General features: G+C 29.9%; 3 protein-coding genes and 2 long non-coding RNA genes across 7 annotated transcripts; 2 read left to right on the top strand and 3 right to left on the bottom strand.

Moving 5' to 3' along the window:
* Positions 1-2985: 2985 nt before the first annotated feature.
* Positions 2986-3857, top strand: LOC125418443 (uncharacterized). Its single transcript, XR_009635305.1, has 2 exons — positions 2986-3378; positions 3494-3857. It is a non-coding gene; the product is annotated as an uncharacterized LOC125418443 (long non-coding RNA).
* A 1046-nt stretch (positions 3858-4903) lies between these two features.
* LOC132800329 (uncharacterized) lies at positions 4904-5727 on the bottom strand. The gene is made up of 3 exons (XR_009635367.1): positions 5459-5727; positions 5172-5332; positions 4904-5043 (listed from the first exon to the last, which is right to left on the bottom strand). It is a non-coding gene; the product is annotated as an uncharacterized LOC132800329 (long non-coding RNA).
* Positions 5728-11949: 6222 nt separating this feature from the next.
* Positions 11950-15238, top strand: LOC107434611 (serine carboxypeptidase-like 45). 3 transcript variants are annotated; one of them, XM_016046095.4, is made up of 9 exons: positions 11950-12282; positions 12390-12491; positions 12645-12740; positions 12908-13000; positions 13667-13737; positions 13858-14282; positions 14389-14484; positions 14603-14720; positions 14852-15238. In XM_016046095.4, exons 1-9 carry the CDS (start codon positions 12021-12023, stop codon positions 15008-15010), a joined length of 1422 nt encoding a protein of 473 aa, XP_015901581.3. In that variant the 5' UTR covers positions 11950-12020; the 3' UTR covers positions 15011-15238. The 3 variants fall into 3 exon arrangements, with proteins under 3 accessions (XP_015901581.3, XP_015901580.3, XP_024923312.3); XM_016046094.4 differs by having other exon boundaries at positions 14849-15238; XM_025067544.3 differs by lacking the exon at positions 14389-14484 and having other exon boundaries at positions 14849-15238.
* Positions 15239-15908: 670 nt separating this feature from the next.
* On the bottom strand, positions 15909-16705 carry LOC107434613 (WAT1-related protein At5g40230). Its single transcript, XM_060813664.1, has 3 exons — positions 16571-16705; positions 16287-16438; positions 15909-16178 (listed from the first exon to the last, which is right to left on the bottom strand). The coding sequence occupies exons 1-3, from the start codon at positions 16595-16597 to the stop codon at positions 16118-16120; spliced, it is 240 nt and encodes a 79-aa protein (XP_060669647.1). The 5' UTR covers positions 16598-16705; the 3' UTR covers positions 15909-16117.
* A 128-nt stretch (positions 16706-16833) lies between these two features.
* On the bottom strand, positions 16834-17701 carry LOC107428734 (WAT1-related protein At5g40210). The gene is made up of 2 exons (XM_060813662.1): positions 17532-17701; positions 16834-17179 (listed from the first exon to the last, which is right to left on the bottom strand). Exons 1-2 carry the CDS (start codon positions 17699-17701, stop codon positions 16834-16836), a joined length of 516 nt encoding a protein of 171 aa, XP_060669645.1.
* Between the last annotated feature and the right edge of the window lie 4104 nt (positions 17702-21805).

Here is a 21805-nt window from a genome sequence, read left to right as displayed (position 1 = left end):
TTTCAAGAGCATGTGTATCGAATATTTGATTCGAAGCTCTTAAATTAATTAATTGTTTTCATAATTAAGCTTCAATTCATTATTAACAATTGGCTTTTAATTTCTGGATTGCTTGACTAAAAAACACCCACCACATGATCTATTAAACATTAAACACATATACAGTATTAGATTGAGCTAGATGCTAAATGATAAAATGATTTTTTTTTTTTTTAAAAAATTGCTATAATTAAATTGGTTTATTTTCAATTTAATGTAAGTGAATTAGAAGTTATTGTGGTTTTATTATGCATTTTAAGTAAATCCAAGCAAGGGTTTATGCTACACAAGGACTTGTATTTGTCACATGGGGAGATTGGTTATGTGTAGCATGCATAATGTTTGCAAACTTGGTAATAAGACATACATACTATGGCACAGGCATGGTCAAGTAATAATAGGAAATCCAAATTTTTATACATGGTTATTAAAAGTTTGGAAGAAAGGAAACTACACATTAAAGAATAGAGTAATATTTAGGATTTTTAATGATAAATATGGATTATTGTGCATGTGGCATACAATTTGACAGTACTAAAATCTAGATAATATAAATATACAATAAAATAAAAAATTGTTGTCCAATGATATTGTGCAAAAAGTTTATTATTGGCTATTAAACAATTACATATTTTATTAACTTTTTTTTTTTTTAGAAAATATTAATTTTTTTTTTAAAAAAATTGTTTTTAGGGAAAATTTACCATGCTTGACAAAACTTCTAAAAGTCGATATTTACTTTAATAATATTTAGGCCATATTAATTTGACATACATTTTAAATATAATCATTGAAGAGAAATTTTGTAAACATATCTATATTGCTTATATGGCATGTTAATATTCTTATTCACATTTCCATTTGAGATACCTAAAAATTGTCAAAATATTTACCAAACTAATATAATAAGGTGATTTGTTACTATTGTATCAGTTTAAAAATTAATATAATCTAATTATGGAGAAGTGAAACGATAAATGTAATTAAATAAATTAATAAAATAATGACACTTCTTTCACATTTTAAACATCTTAGCATCGAAAGATTGGTTATTACATTAATCATTGTCTTATTACATGCTATCCATGATATGCAAATGGTGATGAATGATTATCACCCACCATTACATGGTAGTAACATCACTAAATTGATCGGCTAATCTAGATTCCATTTTAGTCTATATTGTCATATTTCTCCAGATAAGTTGGGTGATACTTCCCTAATCAATTATCTATATGTGCGTATGTGTATATGTATATATGTGTGTGTGTGTATGTGTGTGTGTGTGTGTGTGTGTGTGTGTGTGTGTGTGTGTGTGTTATATGCCCTACATATTGGAGGATGGATAGATATTTATGGGAAAATTAAATATCTTTTGCCACCATAACAGGAGGTTAATTCTCACACTTCCAACAACACAGCAGAAGGCATGACCTTAACGGACTAGATAAATCCACTGCTTTTGCTAGCGCTTCTCTTTTGCCTATTTTTGTTTCTATTTATACATCAAGACTTAATTTTTGGCTAGTTTAATACATGGCATTTTCAAGAGCATAAATTAATTTTTTTCTTCTAAATGCTTAAATTAATTAATGATTTTTTTTCATTAAGGTTCCATCAATTATTAAGGATTGATCTTAAATTTTCAAAACGATCTAAAAAGTATAATTGCATGGATCTAATAAAATATCATATCTTACGTATTTTAAATGGAAATTTTTATTATTATTAGTTTTCTATTTTAAGAATAGATCTCTTCATTCCAATTTTATTTTTAAGAAATTGAATAAAACAAATTGATCAATACATATTTAAATTGATGATAAACTACAAATTTCCAAAATTATAATACTCAAATAATTACGTAAATACTTTTACTAATGGGTCAAAAGATTTTGTTAATTTATTGGATTTCATAGATACGAATCAACATGACAATAAATTATTGAATAGTTTGGTGCCTATAAAAGGATGATGTGAGAATTTTCCACCTCTATGGTTATTTTATTTCGAAAATTTGTGGAAGAAATATTTTACCGGAAAGGTAGAAAGACCTTTGCGCATGGAAGACCCAAAAAGGTAGTCTTCTTGTGGAATTCATGAGCTGAAGGGTGGAGGTGGATTTTGGAGAGGTTCTAGATTTTGCTTGTTTTTCTTATATACAGGTATATTTTACCGACCAAGAAGAAAAAATATAAGCAATTAATTATATAATTGTGGGTTTTTATGCTTTTAACATTTGAAATATAAATTGAATTTATTTATATTTTAAAAACTTTTTTATTAACAGATGCTTTAAAAAAAAAAAAAATCCTAGTTCTTTTGGAGAAGCGAGACTAAACCCCTTTTTGTCACTATTAAAAAAAATAAAAAAATAAAAAAAAACTTTAGTTTAATAATGACAATATCCATACCTAGTGTCACTACTATTCAACTTCATTCTATTTAAAACTATTTTATTTTTTTCATTGGTACCCACAGATGCACGTTTGTGGAATATCCATAGCTAGTGTTACTATAATTCAACATCATTCTAATTAAAATTGTTTTATTTTCTTTCATTTAGACCATGTGCACCCCGTCACCTCTCACCCCTTGACCTATAGATTATCCAGTCTATCAATGGCTCTAATAATATTTATAATGTTTCACCGGGTTCTTGGGTCTTTCCTGGAAGTACTAGTCAAATCGTATTTAGGATCCTACGCGTACACTTATATACTATGCTAGATATAGTATGTAGTCAATGTGAAAATTTAATTTGGATTACTCCCAAATTGAGGGTTATACAATGAATTATATATATATATATCATTTGAAAATACATTCTCAATATTAATAAAAATATATTTAATACGATGATAAAGATATCATCTCAATTATTAATATAAAATTAAAAATCTATTTAAGCAAACGACAATCCTTACTTCACTAGATTCTCAACAACTCAAAATTCTCTGCCTATATGCACAACCAAATATCTCCCAGTATCATTCACCACCACCAAAAAAAAAAAAAAAAAAAAAAAAAAAATTAACATTCCACACTTGTCCTCCTCTTTGTCACTCTGTCTCTCGCTCAGCCAATGATGTCATTTCCATCTAAAGCCATGGATAAAATGGCGGTCAAGATCTTTGTAATCTTCATACAGACCAACCTCATAGTAGAGTCTCAACCAAAATCTGATAAGTTTGCCAGGGCAACCGGATCATGTCGGTTTTCAACAATTTTTGGACCATGTCATAGTGGATGAAAGGCAACATAGAGCACTCTTTTACTATATTGTGGAAGCAGAAGAACACCCTGCTTCAAGGCCTCTCGTTCTCTGGCTTGCTGGAGGTTTCAAACATGTTGCTGTTTTTTGTTTTCCAAAAGTCAGAAAAGTTGGCAAGCTAGGCATCATTTTTTTTTTTTTTAATTTTTAAATTTTTTATGTCTTTATGTTTTCCTACAGGGCCTGGCTGTTCCTCTGTTGGAGCTGGAGCTTTCATGGAGCATGGACCTTTTAGACCAAATGGAGAGAATCTGGTGAAGAATGAGTATAGTTGGAATAAAGGTCCCAAAGCTTAATAATTTCATATATATATATATATATATATATATATTTTTTTTTTCAGTGTTGACATAGCATATAGCGTAGTATTAATTTGGTCATGCCATGTAGTATAGATGATATGTACTTAGAATTGTGAGTTTAATTTTGATGGTTACAGAAGCCAATATGTTGTACCTGGAGTCACCAGCAGCGGTTGGTTTCTCTTATTCTTCTAATAAATCATTTTACTCCTACATCAACGATGATATAACAGGTTTGCTTATTCTTTTCCTAATTATAAATAATTAAACCCAATAAAAAATCTTGTAAGGCTCAAGTTCCTGCAATTCTCGACTTCATTTTTTCTCATTAAATTTTGCAGTAAGAAACTTGTGCACCGTGTTGTGTCTTTTATAAGGACAACAAACGTTGTGTCAACGATGTCAGATTTCAGTCATGGTCAACAAACAAAAAGACTCATCTATTCACCAGAAGAAAAATAAAAATGACTCATCTACCAAAAAAAAAGAACCTTAAAAAGTTTACCCTATATAGGTCTGTAGGAAAAAAATTTTGCAGTAGCCAGTAATATACATATAAATATATATATAAACACCAATTACTAACTTGGGCGCCATGTCTATTTCCCTTCTTCTATTTTTTGTCCTTTTTTCATCTGCAATTTTCTTTTTTGGACATAATTTCCTTTATAATTGCATGGTAAGGTAATAAAAAAGAAACTAAAAAAATATAGAATTTTATATACAATTTGGTTGGTAAGTATATAAATAAAAATATGCAGAGAGTTCTATTTTGCTGTGATTTGGTTTTGCAGAAGAGAAAGTGTATGAGAGGATGAGTTATCAATGTGGTCTAGTTGACCATATTCAACCACCTTGTCTTCTTGGGCTTTACCCCAGATCACGGCGTAAAATCCTCCACTAACAATAGCTCCTCCAATCACCCTGTAGAAATTAATGGAAATTTGTAATTATTAACCAAGGTCAATTGCACTTTTTGTTTCAAGTTTATAACTTTACAATTTAAAAAAGATCTTCAACTTTCAATTTGTTGTAATTTAATACAACCAAACAATTTTATGAGGGGTTTTGGCATTAATGTTTTACGTAGTTTTCAACATTTTTTTATTTTACCCTTGTTTAATCAGATTAGCATACAGTAGCTCCAAAACCGTAGAATCGTAACTTTGTGGTTGCTAAATTATATCAATTTATAAAAATTAAAATATATATATATATATATATATAATTATAAAAAATAAAAGAGAATGAGAGTTTGAAGTCCAAAAATATTCACCTTCCAAGGTAGATGGTTTCCCCTAGAAATATAATCCCAAACATGAATGCAATGACAAGTCTAAGTGGCTTAAACATGGCAAGATAAATGGGGCCCTTCTTGCGGACTGCCCATAAATGAACAGCTTTTCTAAATGCTACCGCAAAAACTGCCTATACATTATTCACCCAATAATATATATATATATATATATATATATATAAATGAAAAAACAGAACATCAATGTTAATTAATTATTCTTAAAACAGAGGAATGAGGAGAGAGAAACCAATTTTCTCACATTAAACCCAATTGCAATAAGCTCTATTTGGACTTGATTTGCCAAGCATCTGGGTTTGATCTCTCAGCAATCAGAGCTACTATTGCAGATATTATGGTCACAGAGATACAACAAAACACGGTTGCCATTAGCTCTGCAGAGTACTCCCTCATAACCCAAGCCTGAAGCTCATATACATTAACATATATATAAACCAACGAATTTAAATTATATATCAAACATTTAAATAAGTGCTGCAAGAAGAGGCACAGTCTTATGCATGTAGATATATGATTTTATTTAATTACCTGTACTACAAAAGTAAGTGCAAGGGAAAAGCTCTGCAATAAAAGTATAAAACCCGCAATAACCCATTTAGATTGAATTGACAGAAGAAGCTGATCGAGGAATTTCCCAGGTAGAGGAGAAGCACTTGTAAGACGTACGCCTTTATATAAAGTCACAATTAATGCCCCTGCTATTGAAATTATGGTGCCAACACTCTTTGCTTGACTACTCTTCTTTCTCAGGTCTAAAACTTCCATCCCATAACACAATTATATATTACAATATATTACGTACCAAAAAAAAAAAAAAAAAATTACGGGCTATGTAGTGCTTGATGCAGTTTTCTATCAAGGGAAACAGAGAAAATTACACAAACTAAAGTTGCTGATTAAATATATATATATATATATATATACATGTTTAGATTTACCATAATTGGTGTCTATTCTCACCATAATATGGATATCTAATATTTTTATACATAAATTAATAAGTTGTCTGACGTTAAAGCATTACATTTTAACAGGAGATAGATGCCCATCGTAACAAAATTATATATATATATATATATACATGTACCTGCAAATGATTGCAATAATGAAGGCAAAAGCTGGTGTGAGATCAGAAATTGCCGTGGCCAAAGTGGTAGAGCTGAGCTCTATCCCAACATACTTTAGTATCTGAGAAGTACAACTATACAGAATCTTCAAAGCCAATCGGTTTCAACAATTAACAACACCAGAAGCAATACCAAATGGTTTAATTTCAACAAACAAATTGAGATTTAATAAACTTTGCAGATATACAATTTTCAAAAACCAATAAACCACATATATATATATATATATATATATATATGTGGAAGATTTCTACCTAGACCTTTTAGGGGGATGATTTTATGGATATTTAGGTTTGAAATGTTATATAATAGATGCAAATGAATATTAAAGTAGAGAAAATGTTGAATAAATAATAATAAAAGGGAAAAAAGCATATCCTTTCGTTTAACAAGTATTTTGGATTCATTTTGTGATGAGAAAGTGGTTGAATATTGATGAAGCCTGGAGCTTAGTGTTTTTTAATTTTTTTGTGCTATGCCCCCAGGTTCCCCTTCCCCCCAAGACGCGAACCAGCGTCCACTGGCCGGGCTGTGGTGCTCTGACCACTGAGCTCCCACGCGAGTCTCCAGCCTGCAGCTTACTTGCTTACCAATCAATACCAACTCTAATATATTGAATTGATCATATATTTTTTTGCTAAAAGAATTGATCAAATATTTATTTGTTGAATGAAGGTCCCAAAATATGTAATCCATACAAAGCCACAACCTGACGCTTAAATAGAATTTTTTTTTTTTTTGGGGAAAAAAAATATTAAATGACGGAATTGACATATATAATTGATTTTAATATGACACGACGTGACAATTGGAACCCACGCTTTTTTTTTTGGGGGGGAACCTCAAAAAGTCATATCACCCAATTAAAGTTACGGTTAATTTAAATTGCAAAAAAAAAATAAATAAATAACTTAATTAAATTGATTCAATTTCAAACATTTTTCATCTCTGCTGGCCCCAGTAAGAAAAAATTGGGCACCATGTCTATTGGCTTTCAAATCCAAGCACCAGCGTTACGTCAAGGATATGTTCATTCATGATCAAAAAGTAAAATATTCACATTAAAAAAAAAAAAAAAGAAAAAGGACTCACTACGCATCAAAACATTAAATATTAATATCCTTAATGGGTTACGCCTAAAAAGTCTATTTATGACTTTCTCGTTAATGGGCTAACCATTGGTCACCTTCAAGGTACAAGCCCATAGAGGAACACATTTCAAAAGAATTATCATCAAGCCTTGGTTTTATAGCCCATGGCCATTGGGTTTTTCTTTTTGATTACATAAGACTGGTAAGTTTAAGATAGATTGAATTGGTCTATTTTAAATTTAATTAAATTAGTCTAAACTTAACATAGTATTTCAAACAGATCCACAAGGGTTTGTATTTGTCACATGGGAAACTGGTTGTGTTAAGCATAATGTCGAAAACTTGGTAATAAGACATAATATGACATTGGCATCGTAAAGTAATAAAAGGAAATCCAAATTTTTAATATATGGTTATTAGGAGTTAGGATGAAAGGGAGCTATACATTAAAGATTAATGTAATGCTAGAAGTTTATATTTATCAAAATAATAGGATAAGATGACATATTATTATTTTATTAGTTAACAAATGAATATATTTTAAATATAAATCAGCAAGATAATGACACTTCATTATTCTGTAAATATTTCGGTATAATAAAATTAGTTTATTACATTAATTAGTGAAATTGGTTTTTTACATTAATTATCATCCGATTATACGCAATCTATGATGATCAAATGGTGATAAATATATAGCTATCACTCAACACATAATGGATGATATCACCAAATGGATTAGGTAATAAGGAACCCATTTACATTATCTACATCACTATATTTTTTAGGATAAGCTCGCTCTATATATATGTATGTTATATATGCCCAACAAACCGGTGGATACATTGTGATATATGATAAAAATAATACCTTACCGTTTGCCACCATAAGAGAAGAGGTTAATTCTCACAATGTACGTTCGAACAACAACATAGCAGAAGCATGGCCTTGATGGACTAGATAATGAATAATGCTACTTGCATATATAATGAATAAATTCGTTGCATTTGCTAGGCACATGCAGTGGAATGTTATGCACTACTTGTTTCTTTTTAAATATTAAGACTTAATTGTGAGCATCGATACACGGCTTTTCAAGAGCATGTGTATAGAATATTTGGTTTGAAGCTCTAAAATTAATTAATTGTTTTCATAATTAAGCTTCCATTCATTATTAATAATTGGTTTTTAATTTCTAGATTGATTGACTGAAAAAACCCACCACATGATCTATTAAACTTTAAACACATATATAGTGTGTGAAGACCATATCAACTAAGTTAATTTCACTTGATTGATAGCATTAGCTTGAGCTAGATGCTAAATGATAAAATGAAATTTTAAAAAAAAAAAATTTTGCTATTAAATTTAATATAATTGAATTAGAAGTTATTATGGTTTTATTATGCATTTTAAGTAAATCCAAGCAAGGGTTTATGCTACACAAGGATTTGGATTTGTCACATGAGGAGACTGGTTATGCGTAGCATGCATAATGTTTGCAAACGTGGTAATAAGACATATATACTATGGCATTGGCATGGTAAAGTAATAATAGGAAATCCAAACTTTCATTCATGGTTATTAAAATTTTGGAAGAAAGGAAACTACACATTAAAGAATAGAGTAATATTTAGGCATTTTTAATGATAAATATGGATTATTGTGCATGTGCCATAAAATTTGACAGTACTGATATCTAAATAATATAAATGTACAATCAAATAAAAAATTGTTGTCCAATAATATTGTGCAAAAAGTTTATTATTGGCTATTAAACAATTACATATTTTATTAATTTTTTTTTATAGAAAATATTAATTTTTTTTAAAAAAATTGCTTTTAGAAAAAATTTACAATGTTTGATAAAGCTTCTAAAAGTCAACATTCACTTTAATAATGTTTAGGTCACATTAATTTGATATTCATTTTAAACATTACCATTGAAGAGAAATTTTGTAAACATATCTATATTGCTTATATGGTATGTTTGTATTGCTTATATGGCATGTTAATATTCTAATCCACGTTTGTGAGATCCCACATCGGTAACGAAGCATACCTTATAAGAGGGTGTGGATACCTTTCCCTTGAGAGGCCTTTTAAAACCGTGCGGGCTGGGCCCAGAGCGGACAATATCTCATGCGGGTGGATTGGGCTGTTACAGATAGTATCAGAGCCAGTACCTGGATCGGTGTGCCAGCGAGGACGCTGGGCCCCAAGGGGGAGGATTGTGAGATCCCACATCGGTTGGAAAGGAGAACGAAGCATGCCTTATAAGAGGGTGTGGATACATTTCCCTTAAGAGGCCTTTTAAAACCATGCGGGCTGGGTCCAAAGCGGACAATATCTCATGCGGGTGGACTGGGCTGTTACAGTTGGTAACAGAGCTGGACCCGAATCGGTGTGCCAGCGAGGACGCTGGGCCCCAAGGGGGGTGGATTGTGAGATCTCACATCGGTTGAAAAGGGGAACAAAGCATGCCTTATAAGAGGGTGTGGATACCTTTCCCTTGATAGACCTTTTAAAACCGTGCGGGCTGGGCTCAAAGCGGACAATATCTCATGCGGGTGGACTGGGCTGTTACAACGTTTCCATTTGAGATGCTTAGAGTTTATCAAAATATTTACCAAACTAATATAATAAGGTGATTTGTTACTATTTTATTAGTTTAAAAATTAATATGATCTGATTATGAATAAGTGAAACAATAAGTGTAACTAAATAAATTAATAAAATAATGGCACTTCTTTCACATTGTAAACATCTTAGCATTGAAAGATTGGCTTATTACATTAATCATTGTCTTATTACATGCTATCCATGATATGCAATTGGTGATGAATCATAGTCACCCACCATTACATGGTGGTAACATCACTAAATGGATCAGCTAATCTAGATTCCATTTTAGTCTATATTGTCATATTTCTCCAGATAAGTTGGGTGATACTTCCTTAATCAACTATCTATATGTGTGTATGTGTATGTGTATATATGTGTGTGTGTGTGTGTGTGTTATATGCCCTATACATTGGAGGATGGATAGAGATTTATGGAAAATTAAATATCTTTCGCCACTATAACAGGAGGTTAGTTCTCACACTTCCAACAACACAGCAGAAGGCATGACCTTAACAGACTAGCTAATGAATACTACTACTTGTATAATGAATAAATCCACTGCATTTACTAGGCAGCAGAAGGCATGACCTTAACAGACTAGCTAATGAATACTACTACTTGTATAATGAATAAATCCACTGCATTTACTAGGCGTTCTGCTTTTGTTTCCATATATACATTAAGACTTAATTTTTTGGCTAGTTTAGTACATGGCATTTTCACGAGCATGTATCAAATTTTTTCTCCTAAATGCTTAAATTAACTAATGATTTTCTTTATTAAGGTTCCATCAATTTTTAAGGATTGACCTTAAATCTTTAAAACGATCTAAAAAGTATCATAGCATGGATCTAATAACGTATTGTGTCATGCTTATTTTAAATGAAAATTTTTATTATTATTAGGTTTCTATGTTAAGAATAGATCTCTTTGTTCCAATTTTATTTTTAAGAAATTGAATAGAAAAATTCATCAATACATATTTAAATTATGATAAACTACAAAATTCCAAAATTATAACAGTCAAATAATTACGTAAGTACTTTTACTAATGGATCAAAAGATTGTGTTAATTTATTGGATTTCATAGATACGGATCAACATGATAATAAATTATTGAATGGTTTAGTGCCTGTAAAAGGATGATGTGAGAATTTTCCACCTCTGTGGTTATTTTATTTCGAAAATTTGTGGAAGAAATATTTTGCGGGAAAGGTAGAAAGACCTTTGTGCATGGAAGACCCAAAAAGGCTGCCTTCTTGTGGAATTTATGAGCTGAAGGATGGAGGGGGATTTTGGAGAGGTTCTAGATTTTGCTTGTTTTTCTTATATACAGGTATATTTTATCGACCAAGAAGAAAAGGTATAAGCACTTAATTATATACTTGTGTGTGGTTGTGTTTTTAACATTTGAAATTTAAATTGAATTTATTTATATTTTAAAAACTTTAAACGCTTAAAAAAAATAGAAAAATCCTAATTCTTTTGGAGACTAAGCCCCTTTTTGTCACTAAACACAACAAAAGAAAAAAAAAAAAAAAAGGGAAAAGAAACTTTAGTTTAATAATGACAATATCCATAGCTAGTGTCACTATTATTCAACTTCATTCTAATTAAAACTATTTTATTTTTTTCATTGCCCACAGATGCACGTTTGTGGAATATCCACAGCTAGTGTTACTATAATTCAACATCATTCTAATTAAAATTGTTTTATTTTCTTTCATTTAGATCATGTGCCCCCCGTCAACTCTCACCCCTTGGCCTATAGATTATCCAGTCTATCAATGGCTCTAATATTATTTATAATGTTTCACCGCGTTATTGGGTCTTTCCTAGAACTACTAGTCAAATTGTATTTAGGATCCTACGCGTACACTTATATACTATGCAAGATATAGTATGTAGTCAATGTGAAAATTTAATTTGGATTACTCCCAAATTGAGGGTTTTATAATGAATTATATATATCATTTCAAATACGTACTCAATATTAATAAAAATATATTTAACGTGTTTAACACCTTGATAAAAATGTCAAATCAATTATTAATATAAAATTAAAATTATAGTTAAGTAGGTGACAATCTTTACATCACTGGATTCTCAATGTATCAAAATTCTCTACATATATGCACAACCAAATATGTCCTAGTACCGTTCACCAAACAAAAAAGGAAAAAAAAGAAAAAAAAATAACATTCCACACTTGTCCTCTTCTTTGTCACTCTGTCCCTCGCTCAGTCAATGATGCCATTTCCATCTGAGCCATGGATAAAAATGGCGGTCATGGTCTTTGTAATCTTCATACAGACCAACCTCGTAGTAGAGTCTCAACCAAAATCTGATAAGATTACAAGTTTGCCAGGGCAACCTGATCATGTCAGTTTTCAACAATTTTCGGGCTATGTCATGGTGGATGAAAAGCAACATAGGGCTCTCTTTTACTATTTTGTGGAAGCAGAAGAACACCCTGCTTCAAGGCCTCTCGTTCTCTGGCTTGCTGGAGGTTTCAAACATGTTGCTGTTTTTTGTTTTCCAAAAACTGAAAACAATTGGCAAGCTAGAGATCATTTTTTCTTTTTTAATTTTTTATGTCTTTGTGTTTTCCTACAGGGCCTGGCTGTTCCTCTGTTGGAGCTGGAGCTTTCATGGAGCATGGACCTTTTAGACCAAATGGAGAGAATCTGGTGAAGAATGAGTATAGTTGGAATAAAGGTCCCAAAGCCTAACAATTTCATATATACATATATATATATATATATATATTTCCAGTATTGACATAGCATATAGCTTAGTATTAATTTGGTCATGCCATGCAGTATAGATGATATGTATTTAGAATTGTGAGTTTAATTTTGATGGTTACAGAAGCCAATATGTTGTACCCGGAGTCACCAGCAGGGGTTGGTTTCTCTTATTCTTCTAATAAATCATTTTACTCCTACATCAACGATGACATAACAGGTTTGCTTATTCTTTTCCTAATTATATATAATTAAACCCATTAAAAAATCTTGTAAGGCTCAAGTTCCTGCAATTCTCGACTTCATTTTTTCTCATTAAATTTAGCAATAATGTGAAGTTTACATTATTTTTGGGTGTGTTTGTTTCTCTATGTTATATATATGAAGCACAAGACAGTCTCACATTCTTAAAGCAGTGGTTGATCAAATATCCAGAATATAACAACAGAGACTTTTTCATTGCAGGAGAGAGCTACGCAGGTAACTTTGTATTATACACCACCGAATGCTGTCACATATTATATATCAAGCAAATTAAGGATTAAATTTAATTTTTTGTGGAATATAATATTTGATTGATTTAGATAATTAAGTGTTTCATTGTGTGTGTGTGTGTATATATATATATATATATATAAGTAATCTAGGATCTCATGATCATGGTTGAGTAAGTTATAAAATAAAATAAATAAATAAAAATTCGTTTCTCATGGTTAGGTGAGTTATAACTTTTTATTATACACTACTGCGAGCTGTCACACATTAAGCAAATTAAGGATTAAAGTTAATTTTTATGGAATATACTATTAGATTGATTTAGATAATTAAGTTTTTCATTATATATATATATATATATATATATACAATCTAGGCTCTCATGATCATGGTTGAGAAAGTTATAAAAAATTTGGAAAAAAATAATTTCGTTTCTCATTTGGACCTGTTAATTAAGATATCTCAATTTGTCATTAAACTCAAATAATTTGGATAACAATCAATAGAAGGTTTGACAAAGAGAGAATAGTTATTATTTATACAGCTCATATTTAGCAGTTAGCTTCGTCCTATTTATTTATTTATCCATATCTATTTTTGATTTATAAAGTAAAAAGATTGCTTTTCTTGCTATCTTGTCCCATAAAATAGGTCACTATGTGCCACAACTAGCACAGCTTGTTCTTCACTCTAATTTGAGACTCAGCCTAAGGGGAGTGGCTGTGAGTAGTTGAATTGACATTACAAAATTAATAGTAAACCTTATTTTATTTTATTTTAATTTTTTTCTGCCTCCAATTTTGGATTAATATTTGGGAACTTTTCAAAAATGAACATTGCAGATTGGAAATCCTCTTTTGGAATTCAACACAGATATTAATTCATGGGCTGGATATTATTGGTCTCATGGGATCATATCTGATTCCTCATACAAACTTGTGAAAAGGATGTGCAACACTTCTCGGTTGAGGAGAGAGTACTTATTAGGTGGCCCTGTTTCTGAATCTTGTCGCCGTGTAAATCACGCGCTCTCTAAAGAAATGACTGAGTATCTGGCTCTTTATGACGTGAGTGGTGACAAATGTCTCTCAAATTCATCTAACCAGCTTCATCTTCACCCACTTAACCCACGCAAATGCAATGATATAGATGTTTGTTTGGAAGAAAAAACAGAGTATTATTTCAACAGGAAAGATGTCCAAAACTCACTTCATGCTCGTCTGGTTGGAGTCACTCAATGGAGCTTGTGCATCAACAATAGCAAAGGGTAATTAATGCTTTCAAACCAAATATTTTTCTTTTCTTTTCTTTTCTTTTTTTTTTTCGTTGTTTTTTTTTTTCTCAATTAATATTATTTTATTACAATATTGCAGTAGTGTGATAAACTATGACAAACAAAACGAAGAAATACCAACTATTCATTTGTTAGGCTCACTTGTGAAGTCTGGAATCCGAGTCATGGTTTACAGGTATAGGACTTAATTCTGTTTTGTATCGAATTAATTAATTAATCAAGAAATCAATGGGAAAAATATTATATATATATATATATATATATATATATTTATATGGTAAATTTTGTGACAGTGGAGACCAAGACTCGGTTATTCCTTTCACTGGAACTCGAAGTTTAGTAAGCAGATTAGCCAAAGAGCTAAAACTGAAGACTACTCAACCTTACAGGGCCTGGATAGAAGGAAGACAGGTTAGTTTGTACAAATATATTTGGCTTTGTTTCTTTTCTAAAAAATAAATAAATAAATAAACTAGTAATTAAAGATTTTGCATGGTTTAGCTCTAATTAGTAAGTTATTTGACCTAATAAAACCAAAGCAGGTTGGAGGCTGGAGTCAAGTGTACGGAAATGATAATATGTTGTCGTTTGCGATCATCAGAGGAGGATCTCACGCAGCTCCATCCACACAACCAGAGAGATCTCTGCTTCTGTTCCACAAATTTCTACAGGGTAAACCACTACCACTTTCAAATGCTTGACTATGCCTTTTTGTGTTATTAATGCCTCCACCAATTTTAAAATAATATTTTACTTACTATCTATGACTCAGAGAATAAGGTGGTTTTTTTTGTTTTTTTGTTTTTTGGTTTTTTTTTTTGCGGTTGCTTAATTTGTTTTCTTAGAAAGATCAAAAAGAAAATAAAATAAAATAAAAACTCACGTGACATAAAGAGAAAGACATGTGAGAATATGGTGGTGTTTTTTTTTTTTTTCCTCTCTTTATAAATAAAAAGCTTTTGTATATCTGGGTATTTGGTTGCCATGGGATTCAAGGAAAATAAAAAAGAAAACCCCCAAATTGCAAACTTGGATAGATATTCAAAGATATTGTTAATGTTGAATTTCCTGTGGAATTTCTTTGTGATTGTTCCTTTTACAAAAGGATTTTAATCCGTCTAAAACCTGGTAAAAGTTCCCAATGAATCTTCTTGTTCCTGAAAGTTCCCAATGAATCTTCAATTTCTTATATATGCTTTGCGTTACGTTATATTGAACCACCATGGAGGTGAAAAAAATGATGCTGTTTTAATGGATATCAGATATGAGATTTAAAAGCGGAGGGAGGAGAAGCTCACACGCCATTTTATTGATCAAATATAATTTTAATAGCCAATGAAATCTGAATTTTAAATGCCTTGCTATGTACTTGATATATACATATATATATATATATACATATATATAATTTTACAACGAAACATATGCATATTTTCAATATCTATGTCTATCAATTACATATAATTTATTGTTATCGCAAATTATATTATATGATTATATATAATTTATTGATCATATTTTTTTGATACAGAGAATGTATACTTATTATATAGCAAAATTATATATATACATATATAAAAGTTTATGCTAGAATCAGATAACAATAAATTTGGAGTTTGATCAATGTTATAATATTTTAAAAAATTTATATTGTTTTAGGATAGCTTATTTTGCAACCAAAAAAGGGCGCCAGAGCAGGGGGGGGGGGGGAAGTAATTATAAAAACAATGATTTTGCAGAAGTGGAGCTGCATGAGTGCATGAGTTTTCAGTTTATGCTGGTTGACCATATTCAACCACTTTCTCTTCTTAGGCTTTTCCCCAAATCACAGCATAAAATCCCACGCTCACAATAATCCCTCCAACCACCCTACAAAACGAATATGGACCATGATCATTACATAAAAATTGGGACTATATCTAACCTGTTATAACTTTTCTAATGTTTCTTTCAAGGAGAAAGGAAGAAAATGATCACCTTCCAAGGTAGATGGTTTCCCCAAGAAAAATAATCCCCAAGACAAGTGCAATAACATTTCCAAGTGGCTTAAACATGGCAACAAAAACTGCCCATTTCTTTTTGAATGCCCAGAAATGAATTACTGTCCTAAGTGCTAATGCAAAAGATGCCTTCATATCAAACAAAAGCAGCAAATTAGTCCCAGAACCAAACAAAAAATAGTGGAATAGAGCAAAAAAACCATATATATTAACTTCGAGTTTTTTTTTTTTTTTTTTTTTTTAAATCTTCCTTATTCTTACATTATACCCCACTGCTATCAATTTCATCTTGGACTTGAATTTCCAATCATTTTGGACTGAAATTTAGGCCAGAACAACTGCAGTAGATATTATGCTCACAAAAAAGCAACGAATAAGGGATGCCATTAGTTCTGCAGGGAAGTCTCTAATAACCCAGGCTTGTACTACATACAAAAGAGCAAGTGAAAAGCTCTGAAGCAAAAGCAGAAAACCCCCAATAACGCACTTGGAATGCAGTAAAAAAAACAAGCTCATTGAGAATTTTAGTGGGCATAGAAATACCACTTGTGAGAGGGAAGCCTTTGTATAAAGTCACTATTAATGCCCCTGCTATTGAAATTACACTGCCAATGTTCCTTGGTTGGCTGCTTTTCACTCTCAAGTCTAATACTTCCATAATATAAAACAAATATAGAAAGTGTTTGATAGAGTCTTCTATAAAGGGAAAGAAAGAAAATTAATGCAGAAGAAACTGACAGCTGAGAATCTAACAACCTGGAAATGACTGCAAGAATGAAGGCAAAAGCTGGTGCGATATCAGACATGGCTGTGGCTAAAGTAGGAGAGCTTAGGCCTATTCCAACATACTTAAGAATCTGAGTACTACTACTGCAGAAAGTATACATATATAGCTCAATTTTCCCAGAAACCCCAGATTCAAATTAATATTGCAAAACAAATTAAACAATAAGAGAAGCAAAAGAGAAAAATCCAGATGGTTATCAAACATAGAATATAAGAGTTCAATTTTTATCCACAAAAGTTGTGTAAACAAAGAAATCTACCCGAATAGACCAACAACAAACAGTTTAGCGATGATTCGAAATGTGATTTGTGGGTAAGGCTCATTTCTGAAACCAATCAATAAATAGTAAAAATTAAGAAAAACCCATTTGAAGAAGAAGAAAAAGTGGTTTTTTTATTTTTTTTATTTTTTTTATTACTTAATCAGTGACTGAACCTGTAATAGAAGAGTGAAGTTGGGAGGAAGAAGAAACCAAAAGCGTTTGAGGATGAAACATAGACATAGTTACTCATCCCTGTAATAGTAGCAGCTTTGTTTATGGTGTAGAGGACAACGTCTAAGAATTCCATGATCACCATCGTGGCTGTGATTCCCAACCTTTCCATGCTTTCTTTGAAGGTGACTACACCTTATAGTCCTTGCAAAAGTAATAAAGGGTAAAGTTTTTAAGAGACAACGATGACTTTTCTTTCGCGGTTGAAAACTAATTTTATAAGAAATAAATACAGAACATGAAACATAGATTGAAACATGATTGATTGGAAAGAAAGGGAAGTAAAGCTGTCAGTTTTTGCAATTATATAAAATGTACAAGTTATGAATTATGATCATCTTTTTACCAAATAATAATAATAATAATATAAGAATTATGAATTATGATCCAATATAGAAAAGTGATTCAATGGATGGACTTACAGGGTCAAAATTATCTAGGGTCGGTTTGGTATGTATAATACGGTTGGAATGGATTTGAAATTAGAGTTGGATGAGATAAAAATTAATCCAATTTTATGTTTGCTGTCATTTGGACAAGATAAATTTTTTTGTATAATTGTTATTAAAATGAATATAAGTATATTTTAAAAAAAAAAATGAATAAAAGTTATCATATAATTTATTGATTTTATGAATTTAATAAAATGATTTAAATTATATAAGTTCAATATAAAAAAAAAAGATAAATCTTTTATTTAATTTTTTTTGAAAAAAGTTTATTTACGCTATAAAATTATTAATATCAATTAGAAAAATTGCATGTATTAATCTAGACAACCTTAAAGAGAGAAAAATGAAATTGAAAAAATTAAAAAAGAAAGAAAATTTAAAAAAATAAAAGAAAGAAATTGAAAGATAAGAGGAAGACAAAAAATAAAATAAAAATGAAACTTAAACTAATGCAACAAAGAAAAAGAATAAAGAAAGATTAAAAAACAAAAAGGAACAAGAATTGAAAAGAAAAAAAAAAAAAAAAAAAAAAGAAGAAGAAGAAGAAGGAGAAGATAAACAAAATTTAAACTGGGATATTTCCTTTCGAGCCAAAATTTAAAGTAGGACATAAACATATATTTTTAATGATTTTATTACAAAACCAAACTTACAAATACAGATTACATATATTTTGATAGATGGAAATCAGAAGAGAATATATATGTTCAATACCAAAAAATTTGAAAATTTTTATTTGTTACTGTTCATAAACAGCTATCAATAGGATATATATACTAAATGAAAATATAAATTATTATTATTATTAAAATGTTTATTTATGTGGGTTTTAATCAAGGTTCAAAAAATCGATATCAATGGAAATATTGAGAGTTTAAAATATGAAAATTTCCATACAAATATCGGAAAATATTCAATATCGATAAAAAATTATAATAAAATGATGGAAATTTGTTTTAAAGAATAAAAATTCTTATTGAAAATTTAAAATTAGCTTATTTAATCCATTAATTGTCAAATTGGTTATAAAACTAGCTAAAATATTAAATGAATGTTATATTCTTCTTAATGAATTGATTTATAATAAGTATTAATGATCATATATGAATTATTATTAATAAAAATATATCAAAAAATGCATATATGATAAAATTATTTATTAACTAAAATATATAAAACAATTATTACAATTACATTGTAGTTCATAAATGTTATCTTATTAATACCATATAGAACTTTTGGGTGATTAAAAATCATCGGTTTCTTCCTCATTTTAATTTTGAGATGTGAAATATGAGAAATAGTTATGAAAAGATGTATCTCTTTGATAATTTTGTATATAATTATTAATATGCCAACTATATAGATCTTGCATTATTAGTTGATTATGTGCATAACTACTACTCTTTGATAGTTGAGTTTAAGATGGTATCCATGAGTTATTACTTAATGACATTCCATAAATATCCATTGAATAAGGGTTATGAAAATGAGTTCCAACCCTTTTAGATCCAAAATTCATAAAAATAAAAAATAAAAAAATTTCTTGTTGTGACATCTCCATTATAGATTTATTTTTATGTATATAGTCTTTTCTAACAGCATCGAATCCTTAACCTGCATCTCTACTTCCATGATTTTCATCTTGTGTTGCATATGTGTAATATTGTTCACCAGTAAATGGACTTAATCCAACTTCTCAACTTGGTGATTATATTTGGCCACTATCTCTTCTAACTTCTTAAAAAAAAAAAATTGTGAATTGCTAGGAATTTTTTTTTTTTTTAAAACAAACATTATTATTTCACATGTATATATTTCATCATATGTGTACACACATTTGTGAAACAAATATTTCCAACAATAAGATTTACCAGGTTCAAAAATATAATCTACAATCTTTGTATTTTTGCTTTATCGATATTTAATAAATAGAACTTATTGATGTTATCCAATTCAATTCATTCTATTTTGTTTATATCATTAAATGTCTAAAAAAAAATTAAAGGGTAAAAAAATTATCAATGAAGTTAATTTGATAAAAAAAAATTTACTAAATATCAATAATATTTATTATTTTTTCAAAAAAAATAAAAAAATTTCCTAGATATTTTCCAAATTTAAGTGGAAATTTCTATGGAAATTATAAATTTTTTAACCAAATCGTTAAGGATTTGATGTGGATATTTTATGGAAGTTTCCATGAAAATTTTGACAAAATTTTAGAAATTTCAATAGATATTATGAAAGTTTTATTAATTTCTATTTCGAATCTAAATTTTATTTCAATCCTTTCAAAAATTAAAAATATCGAAGAAATTTTGATAAAATATCGGATATTTTAAAACTTTGTTTTAATATAAAAATAATTGAATTAAATGCCACCAATGAAAATTTACCATATAAGCTAATAAAAGTTATTAATGGTGATAAATAGAAAGATTCAAAATTTTACTATTAACCTTTAATGTTGTATTGAACTAAATATACATAGTATTATTATTTCTAAGAAAGAAAAAAAAAAAGTATACGTCTTATTAAATACAAGACAAGACTTATGACAAATTGGGAGAGATATTTTCTTTTTCAAGGTATGATCAAATTAAGAATCAGAAAATTAACAATTATGGACATTGTAATATGACATGCATCTAAATTGTTAGATTACTTTTATTTTTATTTTTTATTTTTCGATGAAAATGCATCTAAATTGTTAGATGCTTTTGTTATTTACTTCAACAACATAAAAATGAAAACGTCCTCATCTACCTATCCCAGGACACTGAGAGGAACCATTACGTCATATGGGGATTAAGCCCAAATGTTAGTTACATTCCATATGAAATGTTATAGTCAAAATGTCCATAAATATTCTCATCCATCAATAAAGATAAAGATACCAACAAAACCATTATTTCCATCAAAAAAAAAAAAAAAAAGATACCAACAGAACCATTATTACCAATAAAAAATATACCAACAAAAGCAGCTTCTATCCTACATGGCCTAAAATGGGCTAAAAAGCCCAGCCCATACATGAAGAAAGTGATGAAGACACAGTATGCTCCCCTAGAAAGTGAAATCCCACATAACAATAAAAATAAAAATAAAAAAGTGAAATCCCAAAAATAGTCTTACATTCACTTAGCTCAGAAAACATGAATGGGAAATTGGAAATGAACGCCATATTAACCATTAGATTTCCCAGGCACCATTAAAATTATCCCAAAGAGTACAGGAGAATTCATCCATTAAAATAACTTTAATTAAGGGAAATCGCTTTGATTTGGTTGCTAATTCCAAAGATTTTTTTTTTTTTTTCAGTCCTAGCTAGAATTACATAATACGCCCAGTTTCCCTCAAACCCAGAAGAAATATTTGGTTGAAAAAGACAAAGCAGGAGTTCATACTCGCTCTTTGGAATGCAATTTATGGAATTGTCAATTTATTAAGCCAAGCCACATGGTTGGGTAGATACACTAACAGACGAAGTAGTATTGATCAGATCAGTCTTATTAAAATCAGTCTTTTTGGGCTTTAGACTTGAGTGGAGGGAAGTGTCAAAAGGACCTAGGCTGACCATCATTTTATGGTTTCATACATCTGTTTTAGGGTGGTCCAAAACTACATAATAGTCTGAAGGGCCACTTTTTGTGACACTAGTTTTGGAACCTCTACTCTGCCGGCCAGGACCCCAAGCAGGCAAGGAGGGCATTTTTAGGGGCTTTGGGTATAAAGAACCTATTTATTGAAAGGATACCACT

Source organism: Ziziphus jujuba, chromosome 12 (assembly GCF_031755915.1).
Source record: "Ziziphus jujuba cultivar Dongzao chromosome 12, ASM3175591v1".
NCBI classification, from domain to species: Eukaryota; Viridiplantae; Streptophyta; class Magnoliopsida; order Rosales; family Rhamnaceae; genus Ziziphus; species Ziziphus jujuba.
This window is presented reverse-complemented; position numbering and strand designations above follow the sequence as displayed.

Bases quoted from the DNA above. Each gene is read 5' to 3' on its own strand.
- LOC107434611 (XM_016046094.4), top strand. From the start codon at position 12,021: ATGATGCCATTTCCATCTGAGCCATGGATAAAAATGGCGGTCATGGTC. The intron at 12,741-12,907 runs GTTTGCTTATTC...ATATATATGAAG, and splicing joins CATCAACGATGACATAACAG to CACAAGACAGTCTCACATTC. The intron at 14,283-14,388 runs GTAATTAATGCT...ACAATATTGCAG, and splicing joins TGCATCAACAATAGCAAAGG to TAGTGTGATAAACTATGACA.
- LOC107428734 (XM_060813662.1), bottom strand. From the start codon at position 17,701: ATGGAAAGGTTGGGAATCACAGCCACGATGGTGATCATGGAATTCTTA. The intron at 17,180-17,531 runs GTTCAGTCACTG...TACTTTCTGCAG, and splicing joins ACTTCACTCTTCTATTACAG to TAGTAGTACTCAGATTCTTA.
- LOC107434613 (XM_060813664.1), bottom strand. From the start codon at position 16,597: ATGAAATTGATAGCAGTGGGGTATAAT. The intron at 16,439-16,570 runs GTAAGAATAAGG...TTTGATATGAAG, and splicing joins TGATAGCAGTGGGGTATAAT to GCATCTTTTGCATTAGCACT. The intron at 16,179-16,286 runs GTGATCATTTTC...TTCGTTTTGTAG, and splicing joins GAAACCATCTACCTTGGAAG to GGTGGTTGGAGGGATTATTG.